At 51.5% G+C, this 22941-nt stretch overlaps 1 protein-coding gene across 3 annotated transcripts in view; it reads right to left on the bottom strand.

Annotated features, from left to right (window-relative positions):
• Nucleotides 1-871: 871 nt before the first annotated feature.
• BICD2 (BICD cargo adaptor 2) overlaps nt 872-22941 on the bottom strand; it is a 61289-nt gene continuing 39219 nt past the window's right edge. The window contains exons 3-8 of one of the 3 annotated variants that reach the window (XM_054502623.2): nt 19895-20047; nt 17534-17989; nt 15773-16816; nt 15033-15184; nt 12489-12699; nt 872-2358 (exon numbers count right to left, since the gene is read on the bottom strand). In XM_054502623.2, the coding sequence (XP_054358598.1) occupies nt 2236-2358; nt 12489-12699; nt 15033-15184; nt 15773-16816; nt 17534-17989; nt 19895-20047 (2139 nt within the window). In that variant the 3' untranslated portion in view covers nt 872-2235. Of the gene's footprint in view, nt 2359-8598; nt 12700-15032; nt 15185-15772; nt 16817-17533; nt 17990-19894; nt 20048-22941 lie in introns of those variants that run through there. The other 2 variants (XM_054502624.2, XM_063650251.1) reach the window with 2 other exon arrangements.

Here is a 22941-nt window from a genome sequence, read left to right as displayed (position 1 = left end):
TGGGGGTGTGTTCTTGCTTGGGTGGGAATAGATTAGTTTCCTTGAGAGTGGGTTGCTGAAGTCTGGCTTCCTTAGTTTCTCTCTCTAGCTTCTCTTGATGTGTGATCCCTTTGTACATGCCAACTCTCTGCCATGAGTTGAAGCAGCCTAAGGCCCCCAACAGATGTGGCTGCCCGATCTTGAACCTTCCAGCCATCAGAACTGTGGGCCAAATACCTGAATACCAGAATACTGAGGCCCAGCCTCAGGCATTCATTGTTATAACAACACAAAATGGACTGAGATAAAACATATAGTCTTGCTTTTTCATCCACTTTGAAATTTTTTTTTTTTTGAGATGGAGACTCACTCTGTTGCCCAGGCTGGAGTGCAGTGGTGCAATCTCAGCTCACTGCAACCTCCACCTCCCAGGTTCAAGTGATTCTCTTGCCTCACCCTCCTGAGTAGCTGGGATTACAGGCACGCACCACCACACCCAGCTGATTTTTGTATTTTTAATAGAGACAGGTTTCACCATATTGCCAGGCTGGTCATGAACTCCTGACCTCAAGTGATCCACTCACCTTGGCCTCCCAAAGTGCTGGGATTATAGGTGTGAGCCACCGCGCCGGCCAACAATCTTTTTATTATCCTTTTTCTTTCTGTAAGGTCATTATTAATGACCCCACTCTCATTCTTGATGTTTAAAGTGATAACTGATATGGCTGGATTAATTTCTACCATTTGTTACTGTCTTCTATTGTTGTCCTTATTCTTTGTTTCTACTTTTATTTTTCACCTTTTCTTTTTGGCCTTTTGTGGTTTTAATTGGGCATTTCATATGTGTCTCAGTCCATTAGAGCATAAAAACAAAATAGACTGGCTTACAAACATCAGAAGTTTATTTCTTTTTTTAATTTTATTTTATTTATGAAGTATTTATTGATCGTTCTTGGGTGTTTCTCGGAGAGGGGGATATGGCAGGGTCATAGGATAATAGTGGAGAGAAGGTCAGGAGATAAACACATGAACAGAGGTCTCTGGTTTTCCTAGGCAGAGGTCCCTGCAGCCTTCTGCAGTGTTTGTGCCCCTGGGTACTTGAGATTAGGGAGTGGTGATGACTCTTAAAGAGCATGCTGCCTTCAAGCATCTGTTTAACAAAGCACATCTTGCACCGCCCTTAATCCATTTAACCCTGAGTTGACACAGCACATGTTTCAGACAGCAGGGGGCTGGGGGAAAGGCCATAGATCAACAGCAGCCCAAGGCAGAAGAATTTCTCCTAGTCAGAACAAAATGGAGTCTCCCATGCCCACCTCTTTCTACACAGACACAGCAACAATCTGATCTCTCCTTCCTTTCCCCACACTTCTCCCCCTTCTTTTCAACAAAACCGCCATCGTCCTCATGGCCCGCTCCCGATGGTCGCTGTCTCTTCGGAGCTGTTGGGTACACCTCCCGGACAGGGCGGCCGGGCAGAGGTGCTCCTCGCCTCCCAGACAGGGCGGCCGGGCAGAGGCGCTACTCACATCCCAGACAGGGCGGCTGGGCAGACGCGCTCCTCACCTCCCAGACGGGGCGGCCGGGCAGAGGCGCTCCTCACCTCCCAGACGGGGTGGCCAGGCAGAGGCGCTCCTCACTTCCCATAGGGGGTGGCGGCTGGGCAGAGGCGCTCCTCACCTCCCAGATGGGGCAGCCGGGCAGAGGCGCTCCTCACTTCCTCCCAGACGGGGTGGCGGCCAGGCAGAGGCGCTCCTCATCTCCCAGACGGGGCGGCCGGGCAGAGGCGCTCCTCACTTCCCAGACGGGGCGGCCGGGCAGAGGCGCTCCTCACCTCCCAGACGGGGTGGCCAGGCAGAGGCGCTCCTCACTTCCCATACGGGGTGGCAGCCGGGCAGAGGCGCTCCTCACTTCCCAGATGGGGCAGCCAGGCAGAGGCACTCCTCACTTCCTCCCAGACGGGGTGGCGGCCAGGCAGAGGCGCTCCTCACCTCCCAGATGGGGCAGCCGGGCAGAGGTGGTCCTCATCTCCCAGACGGGGCAGCCGGGCAGAGGTGCTCCTCACTTCCTCCCAGACGGGGTGTCGGCCAGGCAGAGGCACTCCTCACCTCCCAGACGGGGCGGCCGGGCAGAGGCGCTCCTCACTTCCCAGACGTTGGGCGACTGGGCAGAGGCGCTCCTCACTTCCCAGACGGGGCAGCCGGGCAGAGGCGCTCCTCACATCCCAGACGATGGGCGGCCGGGCAGAGACGTTCCTCACTTCCTATACGGGATGGCAGCCGGGCAGAGGCGCTCCTCACTTCCCAGATGGGGCGGCCGGACAGAGGGGCTCCTCACATCCCAGACGATGGGAGGCCAGGCAGAGACGCTCCTCACTTCCTAGATGGGGTGGCAGCGGGGCAGAGGCTGTAATCTTAGCACTTTAAGAGGCCAAGGCAGGAGGCTGGTAGGTGGAGGTTGTAGCGAGCTGAGATCACGCCACTGCACTCCAGCCTGAGCACCATTGAGCATTGAGTGAGCGAGACTCTGTTTGCAATCCCAGCACCTCGGGAGGCCGAGGCAGGCAGATCACTCGAGGCCAGGAGCTGGAGACCAGCCCGGTCAACACGGCGAAACCCCGTCTCCACCAAAAATACAAAAACCATTCAGGCGTGGCGGCGCGCGCCTGCAATCCCAGGCACTCGGCAGGCCGAGGCAGGAGAATCACAGGAGCCCGAGGCAGGCAGGCTGCAGCGAGCCGAGATCACGGCAGTACAGTCCAGCTTCGGTAACAGAGGGAGACCGAAAAAAGGAGAGGGAGACCGAAGAAAGGGAAAGGGAGAGGCAGAGGGAGAGGGAGAGGGAGAGGGAGACCGAAGAGAGGGAGAGGGAGAGGGAGCAGTTTATTTCTTTGTTTTTTTTTTTTTTTTGAGATGGAGTCTCGCTCTGTTGCCCAGGCTGGAGTGCAGTGGCGCGATCTCGGCTCACTGTAAGCTCCGCCTCCCGGGTTCGCGCCATTCTCCTGCCTCAGCCTCCCGAGTAGCTGGGACTACAGGTGCCCACCACCATGCCCAGCTAATTTTTATATTTTTAGTACAGATGGGGTTTCACTGTGTTAGCCAGGATGGTCTCGATCTCCTGACCTCGTGATCCGCCCACCTCGGCCTCCCAAAGTGCTGCGATTACAGGCGTGAGCCACCGCGCCCGGCCCAGAAGTTTATTTCTAGCATTTCTGGAGGATGGGAAATCCAAAATCAGGGTGCCAGCAGACCTGGCTCACTTCTTGGGGCATAGAAAGTCATCTTTTCACTGTAACTTCAGATGGTGGAAGGGAAGAGCAACCTCTCTAGGTTTTGTTTTGTTTTTGTTGTTGCTGTTGTTTTTAAATAAAGACTCTTTTCTCATAATGACAGCTCTGATCTCATGACCTAATCACCACCTAAAGGCTCCACTTTGTAACCCCAGCACTTTTGGAGTTAGAATTTCAACATATGAATTTTGAGGGAACACATTTAGACCCCTAGCATTCCACTCTTGCTCCCCTCAAATTCATGTCTATGTCACAAGCAAAATATATTAATTCCATCCCAATAGCCCCCAAACTCTTAAAACATTCCAGCACCAACTCCAAAATCTCAAGTTCAGAGTTTCATCTAAATCAGATATAGGTGAGACTGAAAGTATGATTCATTCTGAGGTAAACTGCTCTCTAGCAGTGAAACAAACATGTTCTGTGCTTCCAAAATACAATGGTGGGATGGGCATAGGATAGATATTTCCATTTTAAAAGGGAGAAATAGGAAAGAAGAAAACAGTGACTGGTCCCAAGTAAGTCTGAAACCCAACAGAGGAAACAACATGAAATGTTAAGGCTTGAGAATAATCATTGGCTCAATGTTCTGCCCTCCAGGCCCACTAAGGTGATAGTGCCACCTTCAGGACACAATGTGGTAGCAGCCCTGCCCTGTGGCTTTGGGTGGCCTTGCCCCTGAGGCAGCCATGTGCTTGTGCCTTGCTCCTGCCTCCACAGTAGCTCTGTGCCTGGGTCATGCATATGAGGTTCTCCTGGAAACCACCACTGGTGACTCTACTGGTCTGGACTCATGGGCTTAGTGGGGGCCCTCTGTAGTGGCCCTTCCCCAACAGTGATTCTCCATCTCAGCCCCATGGCTCTCTTGGGGCATCCTTTTAATTCTGGGGGAAGGCAGCCATGCCCCCACATCTTTGTACTCAGGGCTTGGGATGGGATGGGTAGCTCTGATGATCTCAGAAATGCCTTTGGGGTCATTCTTCCATTGCCTTAAAAATTAGGTCCTCGCTTCTGTTTATAGATGGCAGACCAATCTTTCTCTTAACACCTGGCTTTCACTGAGATGGTCAATCCATACTAATCATCTCATCAAAGAGTTACTTGGCCACACCCTTTCCTCCTGAACAAGGTTTTTCATTTTTTCCAATATGGATTGGCTGAGTTTTCCAAATCTTTGAGTTCTGCTTCCCTTTTGATCAACAATTCTAAATTATCTTTCTTTTCTCATTTTACTCTAAACAATTCAAAGGAACCAGGCTGCCCCTTTAACACTTTGCTCAGAAATAGCTCCATCTAAAAATCTAAGCTTGCAGTGAGCTGAGATCGTGCCACTGCACTCCAGCCTGGGCGACAGAGCGAGACTCTGTCTAAAAACAAAACAAACAAACAAACAAAAAGACCTAATCACTCACAGGGCTACCTGCCGCAAAACACTAGAACACAAACACAATTCAGCCAATTTCTTTGCCGCTTCATAACAAAGATGGCCTTTCTTACTGCTTCCAGTAATAGGTTCTTCACAGAGTTCTCTGTATCTGTCTTTTCAATTTTTGGTACAGTGATTTGGCCTGTGAGCTCACTTCTCTGATAGATCTTTAAAAAGTTGCTTTTTCTGTTTGTTTAGCTTTTCCCTGGTTGGGATGGAGTAATGAATTCTAAGCACCTTACATACCAGGACAGAAACTGAAATTCCTGTTGGAAGATTTTTGATTACTGAGTCAGTCTTTTGTTATATGCCTATTATTTATTTCCTTTAGAGTCAGTTTTGGGAGTTTGTGTGAGTCTAGTGATTCAGCATTTCATCAAGTGTACCTATGTTTTTTAGCATTGTTATATTTTCTCATAATCCTTTTTCTTTCTGTAAGGTCATTATTAATGTCCCCACTCTCATTCTTGATTTAGTAATTTGATCATCTGTTTTTCTTGAACAGTCTAGATAAAGGTTTGCCATTGGCTGTTTATCTTTTTAAGGAAACAACTTTTGGGTTTGTTGGTTTTCTCTCCTGATTTTCTATTTCATTTATATCCATTCTAATCTTTACTAGTTCCTCCCCTCTGCTTGCTTTGGGTTTAGATGATCCGATATTGTTGCTACGTAATTGTTCATTGTATGCTTCTACTCCTTCATATTTCTGTAAAATCAGTAGTAATGTCACAATTTCATTTTTTATTTTAGTAACTTTTTCTTGTTCTACCTAAAGGTTTGTCAGTTTTATCTTTTGCCATTTTCCCCCATTCCCTATTTCATTTATTGCTGTTGTAATCTTTATTATTTCCTTCTTACTGCTTGCTTTGGGCTGCTTCTCTTTTTCTAGTTTTTTAAGGTTGGGAGGTTAGGTTATTATTACAGATCTCTCTATCTTTTGTATGATATCTTCTTTGACTCATTGTTTATTAGGAAGTATGTTGTTTTATTTCCACATATTTGTAAATTTCCCAAATCTCATTGTTATTTCTAACTTTATTCCACTGTCAGTGGAGAATATAACTTGTATAATTACAATCTTCTTACATTTATTGAGACTTGTTTTGTTGCTTAAAACGGGTTCTAGACTGGAGAATGTTACACATGCATTTAATATGTATTCTATTCGGAGTGTTCTATAGATGTCTATTAGCTCTAGCTGTCTTATAGTCCTGTTCAAGTATTGTATTTCTTTTCTGATCTTGTTTTTCCAGCCATTATTAAAAGTGGGGTATTGAAACTCCCACCCACTGTTGTTGAACTATTTCTCCCTTTAATTTGGCCAAGTTTTGCTTCATATATTTTGGGGTTCCCGTTTGGTGCATATATGTTTATGGCTGTTGTATCTTCCTGGTGAATTGACTCTTATCATTACATGATGTCCTCCTTTGCGTTGCATAATAATTTTTGCCTTAAAGTCAATTTGGTCCAACATTAGCATAGCCACCACCTGTGCTCTTCTTTGGTTACTGTTGTATAGGGTATCTTTTTCCATCCTTTTACTCTTGTGTCTTTGAATCTAAAACGAGACACCTCTAAACACACAGTTGGATCATGGTGTGCTAAATCAATGCAGTTTTTTGTTAAGAAAATCTATCAAAGCTCCATGTGTCTATTGTATGCTTCCACTTACAAGTACAGAAATAGGCAAAAGTGGCCTGCATTGACAGAGTCAGGGAGTTAGCCCTGGGAGGAGGGGGTGCAGAAAACATCAGGACTTCTGGGGGATATCCTCACTTGCCTTTCCTCTGAGTGCTGGCTACACAGTGTGACAGTATTTAGGTTGCAAAAATCCAGTTGGCCAGTGGACACTTTTATTTGCACTTTAATGTATGTGTGCTAAATTTCACAAAAACTTTGATGAAGCAAACCTGATGTGGCATGTCTGTTCTCCTGGGAGGCTTTGCGGGAAGAAGGCAGCCCAGTGACTCACCAGGACTAGCAGACACCCTATTAATTTGTGCTGATGAAGGATAAATACTCCCCAAAAAGCATACCTGAGGGTAGGGGTAGGGGTGGAGAACTTTGGGGTTACTAGTTACACAGCTGTGTTCACTGTGTGCAAATTTGGCCTGTATACTAGGATGTGCACACTTTCCTGGATGCAAATTACACTCTTAATAAGTTGGCTTAAAATTATATTCCCCACAGGACAAAGACCTAGATCCATGGCCTTGTGTCCAAAGCACTGGTGATTGACGATGACAGTAAGAACCATATTAGCACCAATCATCAATTAAGTACCTGCTGCATGCTGGTACCAAGGGCTTGATGAAGCTTCACAACCACCTATATAAGAGGCACTATTTTGTCCCCACCTAACAGATAGGGAAGTTGAGGCTCAGAGAGCTAAGGCAGCCAGCTACCAAATGGTGGTGATTCAATCATCAGTCCAGCTCTCAAGCCCATGCTGTTGTTTCCAGCTCTAGTAATCTGCCGGGAAGTAGGGGTGAAAACACTGCGGGGAGATGGAAGATGCAGAAGAAATGGAGACCACCCTCTCCCAGAGGGAAGGCTGAGCAGAAGGCCTTTCAGCATGGACTGTCCCCCTCTGCAAGCTCCTGAGACCCCACCCACTCAAGAAGCTGCCGCTCCATCCTTGAAACTGAAGACTGTGTTCAAGGACCCAGAAGATGAGGATGGGGGAGGGCAGACTCAGTGTCTGGATGCCTGTGCCAATCAAATACACCACCAGGCAGAAGTGAGCCAGGCCACACTGGGCCATGCACAAGTGTGGGAGTGGAAGGCACAGACACTGTCCCTGGAAAGAAGCCTGCCTCACAGGGCCCTGACGCTTTACACCTCCCTTCTCCTCGAGGGTCTTCTAGATCAGTTCAGGGCTTTCTTTTCAACCTTTTCCAGGAGTTGGACAACTGCCTCTTTTACTCCATCAGAAAGAATGGTTTAAACAGAAAACAAGTCCCAACAGCTGCTACTAAAGCAGAATAGTATCATCAAAGGCTGGAGGTTCTGCAGTGACAGTGAAATTAGGAAAGGTGGTATGGCAGTGAGACTCCAGTTAGATGGAGGGGTCCTGGGGAAGGGGCATGGCAGCGAGACCCTAGCCTGAGACGGCTTTCCAGAGGGAAGCCCTACATGAGTGAAGCCACACAGGCCTGACTGAGGCTGTCGGACGAGGAGGTGGCAGGAGTGTGTCCTGGTATTTACTGTCCCCTTGACTAGACACTGTCCCCTTTTCTCACACCCACAAGCAATCATATGAACATGCCCACTGTATATTTGTACATATTCCTACAGACAAATGTGATTTCCTGAGTTCAGAGAGTGAGAGTTTAGACACCAAAGGATTCTACATCATCTGAATCCCTGCCGCCTCATCAGGATAGCATAGGCTACTCCTAGTTTTAGTCTATGTATACACAATGTGTTCTTACCAACATGCTGCTGTGGCTTCAAACCTGATGCTGCACTTCAGAAGACCCTTGAGGACAGAGTTATAAGGCGTCAGGGCCCTGGGGGGCAGGCATCTTTCCGGGGGGGCACTGTCTGTGCCCTCTACTCCCACTCATGTGCGTGGCCCAGTGTGGCCTGGCTCACTTCTGCCTGGTGGTGTATTTGATTGGCACAGGCACCCAGACACCAACTCTACCCTTTCCCTACCTTCATCTTCTGGGTCCTTGAACACATTCTTGTTTCAGGGATGGAGTGACAGCCTCCCCACATATACATGACCCCTCCGCACTCTCCTGAAGGTGGACCCCAGGCTGCTTCCAGCTCCCACTACCAGGGTTACCTGATAGGCTGGCTCTGTTGCTGTTGTTGTTTGAGGCAGTGGATTTATTGTGCCTTGCTTAAACCACAGTTATCTGGAGCACGGAGTCAGAACAACCACAGAGAACAAACATGTGCTTTGTCTTTTTATTATTCTTTATTGGTCCTACCAATGTGACTCTTTACCCAGGCCCACTGTTCCTATGTGCACTGGCTTTGTAGGCATTTACATCATATGTCTGTGTCCTGAAAATCTCAATTAATTTCTCCTTCCTATTCCTTTTCCATGCTCTGCCTCATTTTCTCAGAAATTGAAGGCATTTGATTATTATTTTTTTGTTTGGGTCTGTGTAAAGGTTCCTTGGCAGGAGAACATGCATATGACTTTAAAATAAAGACCAACATTCTGACACTAAGGTAATGCACAGAAAAAATACAGTACTCAGACATCATTGCAAATAAATACCCCATATAGATGAAGTTATCTCAAATGTAACAATATTTCTTATGAATCAACACTGTAACGGAAGGTAAAAATAGGAGTCCCTACAACTAGGAATAAGAAATGCTTATTCCAGGAAACAGAATTCTTTTATTTTTGTCATTTATATTATTATAATTTTTCCTTTTTTGGAGAAGGAAGGACAGTTTTTCTTCCTCCAAGAGTACCAATTTGACCACTCCCACTAACCTCACTCAGCAAACAAAACAGGATGTAGACCTGGTTTGCTAAGGAGTTTTAATGAGTTCTGTTTCCTGAAATTAACAGTGATTAGTTACACCAAGCAAGAGAAGATATAATGTCTCGCTTTCACATTTGCAAAGAATACTATGGCTAACCCTCGTCCCCTACTGCGCATGCCAACACAGCGTCGGCCCTCCTGATACCCTCAGCTCTTCACAAACGTGGCGTTCATACAGCTTGCTCAGCTTGTCCCAGAAGGTCCATTTGGTTCCCAAAGCACACTCAAGGTTTTGTGTTTGCTTTCATTTTCTAAGCCCCTGAATTTGCAAGTAAAGAATCACTGACTAACAGAATTTTGCACAATGACTGTTTTCTTTCCCTCAATGAAGATGCCCAGGTCCGGGTGTGAGGAGCGCCTGCCTCACCTGCTGTCCACGCTGGCCTTCAGCATGCCCACTAGCTCTTCCCTGCTCGCTTTCGAGAATGATCTGTGCTGGGACACCTCCCTTAACTGATGAAGGCACTACTGGCGATGATTACTAACAAAAAGGTGTTGAAAGAGAACACCCTAAAAATCGACAACTGTAGAATTTTCTAAGTGTACCACAATTTGGCACAACAACCAGAGTAACAAAACAATTCCAATTTGGAATTTTATTGGTACAGTTGTATAAAATTCTGTTAATCAGTCATGCTTCACAATGTCCTAAAACCCAGAAAATTCTGGAATTTGTAGGTAATACTACTCATTCAATAATTTATCTTTTTTTTTCAAGTGCCTATTACTGTTTTAACCAGAGCAAAGGTCAAGTTTTCTTCTTGTTACATTGAACTATTCCTAAGAATAATAATAATACAATATGAAAAACCCCAGAATCTGAATACCCTGGATTTCTTAATGAACATGGCATTTAAAATCTGTAATTTCAAACATGAACCACAATGCCGTATGATCTAAAGGCTGCTGAACCACAGCGTGGATACACTTAGCTGAGCTCCTCGCTGGGTCAAAGCACTCATCTCCAAGTCTAAAGCTACACGCTATGGAGCACACAGCTCTGCCTCGTGCTGACACCAGACAAACACGGTGGGAGCTGAGGCGGACAGCGACAGGACCACGAGCATAGACCACGGCACCTGAGACCGTCTCTACGCGAGGAATTAAGGAAGCAAATATAATATCAAAATATCAAAAGTGCACAGGTTGATCGGATAAAAAAAGAACATGTGTAACAAGGAGCCCCCATGGTGGGTGTTTCCAGCGGGCTCCTGGCGAGCCTGGCAGCCAGGGAAGAAGGGTCTTCGGCCCATACAGAGGCCTTTCCACGCAGCAGCTCGCAGCATGCTCAACATTAAAGCTTTTTTTCCTCCCATTAAAAACCTGGGGAATGCTATTTTGAAAAGAATTGCAGTGGCATATCCAAAAAGTTTCTAAGTGGGCTTTTAGGTTGCCCTTCCTTCCTCCTCATGGGCCACGAGAGGGAAGGGGAGGGGGCTGCAGTGTGACAGGGCCGGGTGGCCAAGTCCTCCTGGCAGCTACTCTACAGCTGAAAATGGGAGAAAAGAGAGCGTTAGAAAGCGGTCATCTGTCGCTTCCTGTTTATCTGACAACTGAAGCTCTCCACGTGCTGGGAGGGCGCGAGCACGTTAGTTGGCAGAAGAGAAGACCTGCATGTGTTAGCGGGGGTCCCAGTGACTTGAGTGTCTGCAAAGCCCCTTAGGAGTATGGAGAGAAGCTATGTGCCAGGCTTGCAAGGAGAGGGCAAAGCGCGTGCAGGGTGGGCATGCCAGCAGCCATCCCACTGCGAGTCTTGCTGGGGCAGGGGGATCTGGGCCCAGGAAGAACACGCAGGGGACATACATGGGCCTGTCGTGGAGTCTGGAGGGGACCGAAACATACTCGGCACCAAAGGGAAGAGCACACAGGGCAGAGAGCTGTGGGAGGGGGCAACATGGCCTCTCACCAGGTAACTCGAATGCCTCTTCCGCATGAAAGACAAGGCAAGCAGCCTGCAGGACAGAAGACTGCAGCCTCAGGTCCAGCTGGTCCCACGGGGTGATCGGGAGAAAAGTACTGAGAAAAGTTCTGCTCAGAATGTGGGAAGGCAGGCGTGGATGGAGCCTCTGGAAATGGGAGAACCCTACAGCTACCTTTCCTCTTTCTCTGTTGCCATCCCCCAGATTGCACTAAATAAAGAGACCTAAACATCTCCTACCTGTGAATCCTGACAAGTGGCCCTGGCCCCATGCAAAGCTTTCCCAGCACCGGGCTGGGCTCTGGCTACACCTGTGGGTGTCCAACCCAGCCAAGCCCTTGGTGGCTCAGACTTCAGGCTAGGGTTTTCAAAGCCCCATGTCTTTGGGACTGAACCCCTATGGAAGGCCGGATAATTGGCTGCTGAGGTCACCCCAAGTACAAAAGGACGGGCTCTGCACTGAGAACCAAGGTCTGGCCAGGCACTTGGAAAGCTTTTCTCATGAAAAATGAAAACCTGGGGCCTTGGGCCCTGACAATTTGTCACCTCACAGGCCACTAGACAAGCATCCTGATCTCAGAAATGAGAAACTGAGCTCTGGATTCCTGGGTTATGGTCAGCAGTGTCTGTGCCATGTGTGTCTGGCCAGCAGAATACAGGGGCTCAGGGCTGCTCTTCTCTGGGCTTGGGGAAGAAATTCTGCACTTCTTTTCTGAATATGATTTGCAGTGAGATACTGCATAAACTACAACGTAATCCTTTCCATGAAACTATGCCAAGTGCAGAGCCATCCTCTGAGGCCGTACCTATGCTGCAAGCTGGAACCTCCTAAAACTGCTTTCTAGTGCTGACATTAGACACATGCGAGGAACATGCAAGTTTCAACTCAGGTTCTGCCCCTTTTGGGTGCTGAGGGAACAGGACCAGGACTCCTTCCCTTGGGTTTCCCCACGGGTGCCCAAGGCTTAGAAGATCCTTTCATCACACATCTGCTGCAAGAATGTGCAGCTCTATCCCCACCTCTGACTCCCACCTAAGAGAGCAGCTGAGGACTGGGTGCTCCTGAGGGGGCTTTGAGGAGTGAGAAGCGACACAAAGCTCTCACAAGTGTCCTGCTGATGCAACGCCCCATGGCGCCTCGGCTAGACTCCTACCCTCTGTGCATTAGTCACGTTAAGATTGACCTAGCGCCGCCGTCCCGCTGCTGCTGGGTTAGTTGAGGTGAAGCAGATGTTAGCTGCAGCGTGTGGCGCCCCACAGCCCCTAATCACAGTAAATGCTGTGCTTCTCGCTGCAGAACACCTGGTTGGCCAGCCCGGTGCCCTCGGCCCTGTCGCTGGCGCAGGCACAGGTGTGACTTACGCTCGGGGTGGCTGGCTTGGTCTTCGGGGCGGCTTTGGCGCGGCCACGCCGGGTCTGCTCATGGTCCAGCTCGAGCAGCTCCAGCCTCTGGGTCAGCGCCAGCTTCTGCTGGATGGCCATGCGCAGCAGCGAGTTCAGCGTCTTCTTCTCGTCCTCAGCAGCCGCCAGCTGCCGCTGCATCTCATCCAGCTGTGTAATGTACTCGTCACACCTGTGGGTACCAAAAACATAACTTAGGGGCGGGCAGAGCCGAGCAGAGGAGGGCAGGGCAGGGCAGGGCTAAGCTGAGCGGCCCTCTGACAGCCCTGTACCAGAGCCATCCTTCAGTGTGGTCTCTGGACTGGAGGGTGTGGCTGGGGAAGAATTATTCTGGCTTATTTTAGCACAGGCTTTGCTCGGACAAATCCCTGATAAGGGTGAGAGGGAGGCTTGGGCCCAGGCAGGGCAGCCCTATGAGGCTGGCTTGAGTTTTGTGGTTTTGTGGGGGAGGGGCTGCTTTGCTCTTTCAGCTGCATGTAGTGCTTACAAACAGGCTATGCCCCTCAGCGACTGGGCTTCTTCTAGGAGGCGCTCTCCCCGCTTAAAGGCTTCGAGGTGGCCTGAGGCATCAAGACATGGAGAAGCCATGGCTTCTAGGGTGTGGATGTGAATCTAAGCAGGACTGGGCTTGTTCCCAAGGTCGATGCTTCGTCAGTCTGTGCTGAGCACTGACCAGAGCCAAGAAACCATGTGTGTGGACGCCATCAACAGCTTCATCCCGAAACCTGGGTGCGGAGCTGTGGGAGGGTGTGGTCTGTCCCTGGATGCCCTTCTTCCACATCCCATATGGGTGGGGCTTGGTAGAGACATAGGGCGGGTTAAATCCCAGGGCTCCCAGGGCGGTGAGGCTGTGCAGGCACTGAGCACAGCCCCACCCTGCCCACACGCACCCTACTCTGCCTGTCCCCACCTGCCAGGAGCCGGCCCTTGGATAGCACCCTCTCCAAGGACTCTGCTGCCCACCCTTTTGAGGGCACACAGAGCTGTGATCCCTGCAGATTCAAAATCTTGGCTCCATCTGAAAAGTCAAGTTTTTAAATAAAACAAATTTTAAAAGGTAGGGTTTACGTGCCAGATGCTGAGAAACTGTGGGATTTTTCCCCAAGCCCCAGGAAGACAGGACGCTTCCAGAGAAATTCTGGGACTCTTCCTTGTCTGTACCCTGCTCTGGCAGGTCCTGCAGGGATACTAAGAAACTTGGAGTGCACAGCACCAGGCTTGAGAGAAGCAGGCCCTATGTGCAGTTCCCACCCTGTGCAGCTCAGATCCTTAGCTTGCTCACCCATAAAAAGGAAACATCTAGATTACCTGCTGGGCCCATGGTGGGCTTGGCTGTCCCCCATGCAGGGCTGACCCCATGGTGCTATCCCAACATGACCCAGCAGGTGGCGCTACCCATCTTTGGAAGGTGAAAGACAGCGGTACCTGTCAGGGGGCACCTGGGAAGATGCTGAAACCAGGACCTGCCCCACAGAGGCCCGTGAACACTTAGGGAGCCTCGATTCCCAGCCTTGGGGTCTGACTCCCAGACAGGGAGGGGTGTGCACCCACCAGGGGCAGCCCACCTCAGAACCCATTACTAAGAGCCCGCCACAGAGGAGGAAAGAAAGCTGGTCTCCTCCAAGCCCCAAGGCCCTCTCCTCACCCTCCCCAGATTGGCAAAGTGGAGGATGGGAGGTGAGTACCCAGCGGTCACAATGACGCAGAGGTACAGGGCTATGCACAGAGGTGGGACCCGAACTGTGGACCCCAGCAGTGACCTGCTCCAGCCAGGAGGATAATCTTCCTTCTGAATCTACAAACATAAATACACACTTGTGCCGTATGGTCAAGTTCTTGGGGGCAAATACCTCATGAGAGAAAAGGCCAGGACTCCTCTGTCACCTGTTGGCCCCAAGTTAAGTCCCTGTAAATGTTGGATTCAAGGGGTGGGAGCCCAAGTACTCCCTGAAGCTCTGCAACTCTGGCCCATCTACTCCAGGATCTGCTCTCCTCAGCCCTTCTGCCCTCAGTCTCCATATATGCAAAGCAGAGACAAGCCTGGGCCTGCTGCGGTTTCATTCACAGCAAAATGGAACCGGCGCCACAGAACCAGGCTCCTGGGGGCTGGGCTAGGTGCGAAAGGAACATTAAAAGGATCACACACGCTCTGCTATCCCTGGCCACATGTGGGCACCTGCCAGGCATGCCCTACGCTCCAGCAACTGCTTGTGTGACCTCGGAGGAAGCTGAGGTGCAGCAGCTGGGGGCCCCCAACCCCATGTGGCCCCCATATCGCCTCACCCTTTCTTGTCACCAACTGGAGCACCAGTGTGCCAGAGATGTGCCAGGGACCATGCTTCCCCAACCTCGTACCATGCTGGCCCTGATGGAGCTGGGCACAGCCACTGACTAGGCAGGGCTGCAGGCCTCAGCATGAGGCAGTGAGAGGCTAAGGGTTCCAGAGTCAAGTGCTGAGGACAGCTGGCCTCGTGGAAGGGGAGGGCCCGACAGCAGCACGGTTACCTGGTGGCAAACATAGCACGCAGTGAGGAGAAGGTGGCTGCGTCCTCCTTGAGGGCCTTGAGCTCATTGCGCAGCTTCATCATGGTCTCGGTAACCATGGCCTTCTCATTCTCATACTTGCTCTTCAGGTTGGCAAGCGCCACCTCGGCCGTCTGGGGGACAGATGTGTAGGGTAGAAAAGTGAAAGGCGTGAAGTCAGCCTAGAGGTGCTCTGGGAGCAGGATCGGGAGCCCCGGTCTGAAGTGGTGGCGGTGCCTGGGAAGAAAGCTCCTGGGAGGCCCCTCCCTATGACAAACCCTGGGGATGGACTCCAGCAGCTGCGCCATGGGGAGTCCCACCTGCTGATTCTGACTGGCAGAGGAGGGACTGCTCCCAAACCTGCCAACAGGACCTCCATGAAGCCCCACAATCGCTCTCCACAGCTCAGACTACAGCTCTCAACACATTTTCCCTCCAGTATCAGGAAGCACTATGAGGCAGTCGCAGTGAGTGAATGGCAGCGGCATTTCTCACTGGCTGAGCAGCTCTGCTGAGGGGCCCTCACACCCACCTGCCCACTCCACCCTCCCAGCTGGGGGCCCTGAGCAGGGGAGGGCAGGCAGTCGAGCTAATATGGGGCTGGCTCTGTCTGGTGGTGACACAGGCCTGGGGGCCCCGTGGCAGGGGGAGGAAGGAGGCCAAGGGGAAACACCCTTAGGCCAGCAGTAGGTGACATGTGCCCCTGCTGCCTGGCACCTCACCTGCTTGTTGGCCTTCAGCACAGTGCGCAGCGTGGTGATCTGCTCCCGCTTGGTGCTGAGCAGCGACTTCAGCTTGAGGATCTCCTCCATAAGTGCCTCCTTGTCCTTGTCCACGGCGGGGCCCAGCTCCTGCGAGGCAATGCGCTGGCGTGACAGCTCCGTGGTGCGGTCCACGGCTGCCTGCAGGTGCTTGATCTGGTCACGGATGATAGCGATCAGGTTGTAGATGTTCATGGGCTCCCGGCGTGGGTCACTCAGGGGTGACGGCAGTGAGGAGCCAGGCGAGGGGCTGCTGTCCCCCGTCCCGCCATCTGCTCGGCCCGCCTCAGGAGCCAGCAGCCCCTTGGGTAGGAGGATTGGTGAGCGCCGGCCGCGCGCCTCGGGGCTGGTGCGGCCCCCAGGACTGGTGCGGCCGGCCCTGCCCTGGCCCTCACGGTAGTAGTCCAGCATGACACGGTTGGGTGTCTCATTGTTGCACATGCACACGTGGTGGTAGAGATTGGCCAGCTCCTCACTGAAGGTCACCAGCTCATCCTGGGCCACACTCAGGCTGCCCTGTGTCTCGCCAGCGACGTCGCTCACCTTCTTCAGCTCCTTCTCCAGCCGGGCCAGCAGCTCGCGGTCCTGGCGGCTGGCCTTCTCCAGCAGGGAGACCTTCTCCGTGAGCGCCTGGCCCTCAGCCTCGTAGCGGCCCTTCTCCTCAGCATGCTGGGCCTCACGAGCCTCGTGCGTGCTGCGCAGTGCTTTGAGCTGCTCGCGGAGCTCGCCAGCCTCAGCCACAGCCACATGGTACTTGCAGGCCAAGATCTCGGGCCCGTTGATGTCCACCTCGTAGTAGTCCCCATCCTCATGGCTGTCACGGTCCTTCTCGTTGTCCAGGGCCGTCTGCCGCTCCTTGCCAGCCTGCAGGCGCCGCAGGGCACTCAGATTCTCTGTGAGGCGGGTCACCTTCTCCTGCTGTTCTGACAGGGAGCCCCGCGTGTGCTCTAGCTGTTTCTGTGTGTCCTGCAGCGACGCCAGCAGGCCCGCCTTTTCCCGCTCCATCTGCAAAGGCACAGGCAGCAGGATACCATGTCAGTTGCTATGGACCCCAAGAGCTTGGAGGACCCCCAAGATGGCCCAGTGACATCCCACCCCATGTCAGGGCAGGCTGTGAGCCCCAGGTTCCTTGGCCATGCTGTCAGTGAGGTGGACAAAGACACACAGGGTGTGGAAAGAATGAATTCATGCTGGGCCCTCAGAACACTATCCGTCACCAGTAATGGTGGTCACCCTCAACGCAGGCTCTTTCCCCAACCACGCTACAGGGGATCTGGGCTAAGAAAGTGGAGCTCTAGGCTGGCTGGGTGTGTAGTTGGGAATATTAGCACCCTAGCCCTCTGCTTCGGAGGACAGGACTCTGTTGCCTTGGATCAACAGGGATCCATGTCCCAGGGGATGAGCCCAAGCATGACCCTGGGGGGCCCCTGACAGCTGGCCTGAGTGCAGGGATCACATGTGGGGCCAGTGTCTCATCACTTCACCCTGACATCATGTAGGTAACAGGGGAGCAATGTGGGTGCTGCAGTGCCAGGAAACCACTTCTCTAGGACTCTTCTACGTGTGCTCCTGGAGTTCCATTTACCGTAATGATGCAGGAGAAAAAATCAACGTAAGGAAAAGGGAAAGTTAACATCAGCAGAGTGTCAGGTAAGCACTGCTTGGGGAGCCCTGCAGAGCTGGAGTGGGGACAGCATGCTGAAGGCCCCACTGCCTGCTCACCTGCATCAGCTGCTGCTTCAGCTTCTGGATCTCGGAGATGTTGAGCTCACTGAGTAGGTCGGAGACAAGGCTGGGGGAGGGCGGCGCGAGGCCCTCCTTCTTGGGCGTGGAGGTCTTGTTGTCCAGTGGCAGCTTGGCCAGGCCGCCGTGCTCAAAGCCATTGACCAGGGCCTCGGCATCGTTGTTGGGCTCGGCAGCATCGTCACTGAACTTGAGGCCATCCAGTGAGACATGCAGGTGGCTGGTGTAGAAGGAGTCGTTGATGCTCATGTAGTGTGACAGCTCCTTGCGCAGGCTGTTCTTCTGTTCACGCTCCGTCTTCAGGGTCTCCAGCGCCTCCTCCAGCTGCCGCTCTGAGATCTCCTTGAGGCGGATGGCATCCTCCAGCTGGCTGTTGAGGTACTCGGTCTCCTCCTCCAGACGCTTGATCTCATGCTTGAGGCCCTCAAACTCCACCTGGGAAGAGAAGTCAACGCTCTTGCATCAATGCAATGTGGAAGCTCCTTTTAGGCCCCATAAATGAAGAAAACACACCAGCACACCAACTCCGGCCACCATGAAGCACAAGGTGAAGCGCCAGGTGAGGTGCCATCCTGGGAAGGGTGGCAGCCCGTCCAGGCCAAGACTGCTTCCTCTGCTCAGAGATGTGGATGCTAAGAAGGTTCCAGGGCATGAGATGCGAATGCAATGAAATGCTCAGCCCAGCCCACCCACCGTTGGGACCAACAGACACAGTGAGGGGAACACAAATGTCTGAGGTGGCCCCAAGCCAGGACTGTACGTGTGGAGATGCATCAAGAACAACACACATCCACCCATAGAAGGCTGCCAACCTTGTATTAAGTCATTCACAAATATTACCAAGTGCGTGCTGATTTAAAATTCTATATTTAATTAACATTAACAGTTAACTAAATATCTTAAGATACATAAAAACACATTTCAATGTGTGCTGTGATCATGACTTCTAATCATATTTCAAAATGAAGGAACAGAAACTCCCCCCAAGGCAGAATATCTCAACCACTAAACCTCCACACGCACATGACACCCAGACCTGGAAGAGCTCGAAGGTAGGTGGGAAAAGCAACATTAAAGTGTTGTCTACATGAAAATTGTATTTGCAGGTGGACAAGGAAAAAGCAGATAGAAACTGATGCCTGATGTGGAGGCTCAGAATTTTGTGGGCAATTGCTAAAACTATTTCTTATTTTTCTGTAATATTTGGACAAAAAAAAAAGAAACAAACCAGTAACAGGAAGTGCTGAGCATATCTCTGTGGGTCTTGGGTCGGAAGGGACACCCATTACCACATCCAAGGTGTGCTCAAAGGAGGTGGGCATGGAGCCCTCAGCCCCAGCACCACAAATGCGGAGGTGAGGAATCCCAGAGAGGGAGAGAGAGTCAGACTCCACTAAGCGCCAACCTGAGGACAGGGTTGCCTCAAGCCTCAGTTTCCCTTCTCCTAAGGCCACTGTGCGCTGGGCTCTGCCAACAGCAGCACCAATGACCAAACGGTACTTACAATCTAGACAGTGGCTAAGACTGTTAATGAGCTCGAGCTGTCACAGAAGGACCAGGCTAGGAGCTCTGCATAAACACATGAGCTTCCTCCTCCGGGCATAAATACCACATTCCCTGACGGTGAGACTCAGAGGATTTTGGTGGTAGAGGATTTGAGGAAAGCAAGGAAGACATCCATAGCATTCTGGGGAAAGTTTTGGGGTTTCCTGAGAGAAAAGACTCCCATTCCCCACCATGCAGGAGTGTGGCTCTTGCAGAGAGAAGAGCAAGTTCAGGCCTTGAGTGGCAGAACAGCAGAGCACATGATAATTTAGTCACATCACAAAGAGAAGGGACCCTCCTCATTCATCTCTGTCACAGGCAGAGACCCTGCTCGTCCCTGTCAGAGAGGGGTCCCTCTGAGACCCCATTAGAGACAGAGGGGTTCCTGCTCATCCCCTTCAGACAGAGAGGACCTTCCTTGTCCCTGTCACAGGCAGAGACACAGGAATATTGCAGGCCTCATGGTCAGCACCTGATGGGGGAGTCTCAAAGTCCAATCTGGGGTTTTCTGGTGTAACCTCTTCATCACCTCTCAGATTTTTGTTTTCATTTTTGTTGGCTGGGACACCTCAGCCTGGCCAATGCCAGCAAACACAGCAGCCAGATTTTCATCTTTTGGAGGGTCTGGGTCCCACCAAGTGTACCCCTGCCTCCACAGTGGTAAAGCTGGCCCTGGGACTCGGGTGTGTGGAATAAGACAGGAACCCCTTCTCAAAAGGGAGAGGGGCTGAGCAAGAGGGCCTCAAGGCCCAGTTAACCCACGTGCCACCTCCACCCCACAGGCCCAAGACTCGCCTGGTTCTGTCTGAGCACAGACACTTGCTTCTGCAGGCTGATGTTCTCCTCCTCCAGTTCCGAGTAGTCCTGCAGCAGGCGAGCTTCCCGGAATTTGTACTCCTTGATGTCATCCCGCAGGCGGCCACGCTGGATCTCCACATTCTGGTTGATCTGTTGGGGGGAGAGGGAAAGGCAGGTATGAGCAGCCTCCACAGGGCATGAGAGGGGCTCAGTGCAGCCAGGCACGCCATGGCCAGCCACACAGCCAGAACTCAAGAGCCCCGGCCTGCAGGTGCCAGTGTGACTGCCTGGAGAGGAGAAGGAGCCCAGAGCAGTATGCCAGAGTGCACAGCGGACTGCAGAGGTTCCAGAGTAAATCCCCTCAGCCCTTCTCACCTGGGAACCCCTGACAAGTGACTGCCTGCTCCAACCCTTGGTTTCTTCATCTTTAAATTAAAATGGGGTTAAAAGTAGTTCCTGCCTTCTATTATTGGGCATGTACACAGTAGTGCGCAGGTGGGCATATAAATGGTATAGTGCTCTGGCAAACAGCCTGCAGGTGCTGAAACTGTTAAACACAGAGGGTCTACCCCAGAGAAATGGACACATGCCCACACAGAAACCGGTCCACACATGTTCACAGCAGCAGCGTTCATTTTGCCAAAAGGTGGAAGCAGCCCAAGTGTCCATCGACTGATGAATGAACAAAATGTGGTCTCTCCACACAATGGAATGTTGTTCAGCCACAATAAAGAATGACGTACTGACACATGCTACAACATGAATGACCCGTGAACACATTCTGCTGAATGAAAGAAGGCCTGTCACGAGAGGCCATGCATTGTATGATTCCATTTCCATGAAATGTCCAGAATAGGCAAATTCATAGAGACAGAAAGTAGGTTAGTGGCTGCCAGGAGCTGGGGAGGGGGATGGGGAGTGACTGAAATGGGTTTTCTTTTTGGAGCAATGAACTGTTCTAAGATTGTGGAATGGGGCACATATATGTGACTATAATAAAATACACTGAGTTGTACACCTTATGTGGGTGAACTATATGAGATGTAAATCACCTCAATAAAGCTGTTAAACATTAGTTCGGGCTCTAAGTTGCCCATAAGGAGCCAAGAGATGTCATGGGAGAGGCTACTGCAGGGTTGGGGCGAACAGGATGCAATCAAGACAGAATTCCCAACTTGCTGCCATGTGCCAGGGACCTGGGCCCCTCAGCCGCAGCCCTAGCAACATTCAGGGACGTTTCTTCTTTGTGGTGGGAGCCAGCCTGTACATCATATGTCTAGCAGCTCCCTGACCTCTGCCCACCAGACACGGCTGCCTCCTCCATTGTGACAACTGAAAAATCTCTCCAGACATTGCCAATGTCCCCCAGGGGCAAAATCATCCCCTTGACAAACTCTCTATCCCCTCCCTGTACTCTGCTGACCCAGCTGCCTCCCTGTGTATCTGCAAAGGCCTGGCTCCCCAGACCACCACCACCCCTGCTCCAAAGCCCTCTTGGACTCTCGGCCAGAAGCCCTGTCCATCTTGTGGGCCCCATAGCTTCGTCCACCTCTCGCACTGTTCTCTTGGCTTATGCTACGGTTTCTCCTGGTCACATGTGTGCGCTCATCTGAATGGAACATACTTTATAGACAAGGTTCCAAGATCCCATGCAAGTACACACAAAACAGTCATACTAGCAAAATGAAATAGGATATCCCTCCCAAAACAAAGGAAAAAAGGAATGCAACAGAGAGGGGAGGAGAGTCAACGATATACAGCAAGTACTACTGACAAATGCTTACTATTTACAATAAAGATTACATTTAAAACCTACAGCAAATGGACGCAGACATGGCCCTCTCATTATAAGTGACCCAAGGAGGTGACAGAAAGCTGACACCAAAAGAAACAGAGATACCATACAGGGAGGAAGAGAAGGCCTGGCAAAGCCTCGTACCAGAGGAGAAAGCGAGCGAGGTGCATGCTGGGACGAAGGGGGAGAAAGCAGCACCAGCACAGCCATCACCAGGGCCAGGCCCCACAGTGGCTACATGGGGGGTGGATAGGGAGTGGGCAGGCTCTCCAGCCTCTCTCCTGCTAGTGAGAGTGCAGCACCCCCCATGAGTGTGCTTAGGGGAGCTGCACAAGCCAAGTCACACCCAGGCTCTCCACACCCCAGCTGGAGACTTGGGTACCTCTCTGCCAGAAAGGTTTGCCCAATTCCTGCTTTTTCCTTGCTAACTGGCAAGCAAGTGGTCTGCAGCAGGTGTGCAAACATGTGCCACTTGATTCAACGCGGCCACCCAGCCGGCTCCTCAGGCAGAGTGGAAGCTAAGGGGAAGGTCTGAGTCCCACCAACTCTCCCAAGCCTGCCAGTCAAGATCAACAAACCTAGAAGGTGCTCCAGGCAGTGGGAAGCGAGGGCCCAGAAGCTTCCATGTGCCTGGGCAGAGAGATAGTGACATGCCCAACTAAAGACTGAAGCAGAGAGCCTGGCCAGACGCCTCATAGCATTAGGGTCCCCCAGAGGCACACACGAGACTGCTGTTCCCTTGGCAGTGCTCATGGGAGTCCTCAGGGTCCTTCATCACCTGGCCCAGGCAAGGTGTACTAGGAGTTCTGTCCTTGCACCATTGCCAAACCCAGAACACAGAGGCACACCCAGGTCAAATGCTGGCCTGGCCATACCATGTCATGGATGATGACGGCACCATCTCTGCTGATGCTGTAGGACACAAACACTGTGCTTCCATGCCCACACTACTGGGCGTAGGCAGCCAGGCTCACGTGGCCTGCCACCTAGCACCTCCATCCAGCACATGCCCAATTGCCAAGGGCTCAAACAGGCTGACTGGTCGCCATGGGGTTTAGTTTTCCCTCAAGTAAGCATCTTCTCCCAGTGAGCCTGTCTGATGTCAGCCCAAAGAAGTACAGGGGACAAGCTCTGCTGCGTGTGACTGGGCAGCCCAGATGAAGGAGGTGAGAGCACAGGCCTGTAGCTGACCACCAGGGTCCCATCTCAGCTCCCCTTCTGTGGGATCCCCACACCTCAGACCGCTCAT

Source organism: Pongo pygmaeus, chromosome 13 (assembly GCF_028885625.2).
Source record: "Pongo pygmaeus isolate AG05252 chromosome 13, NHGRI_mPonPyg2-v2.0_pri, whole genome shotgun sequence".
Taxonomy (NCBI): domain Eukaryota; kingdom Metazoa; phylum Chordata; class Mammalia; order Primates; family Hominidae; genus Pongo; species Pongo pygmaeus.
This window is presented reverse-complemented; position numbering and strand designations above follow the sequence as displayed.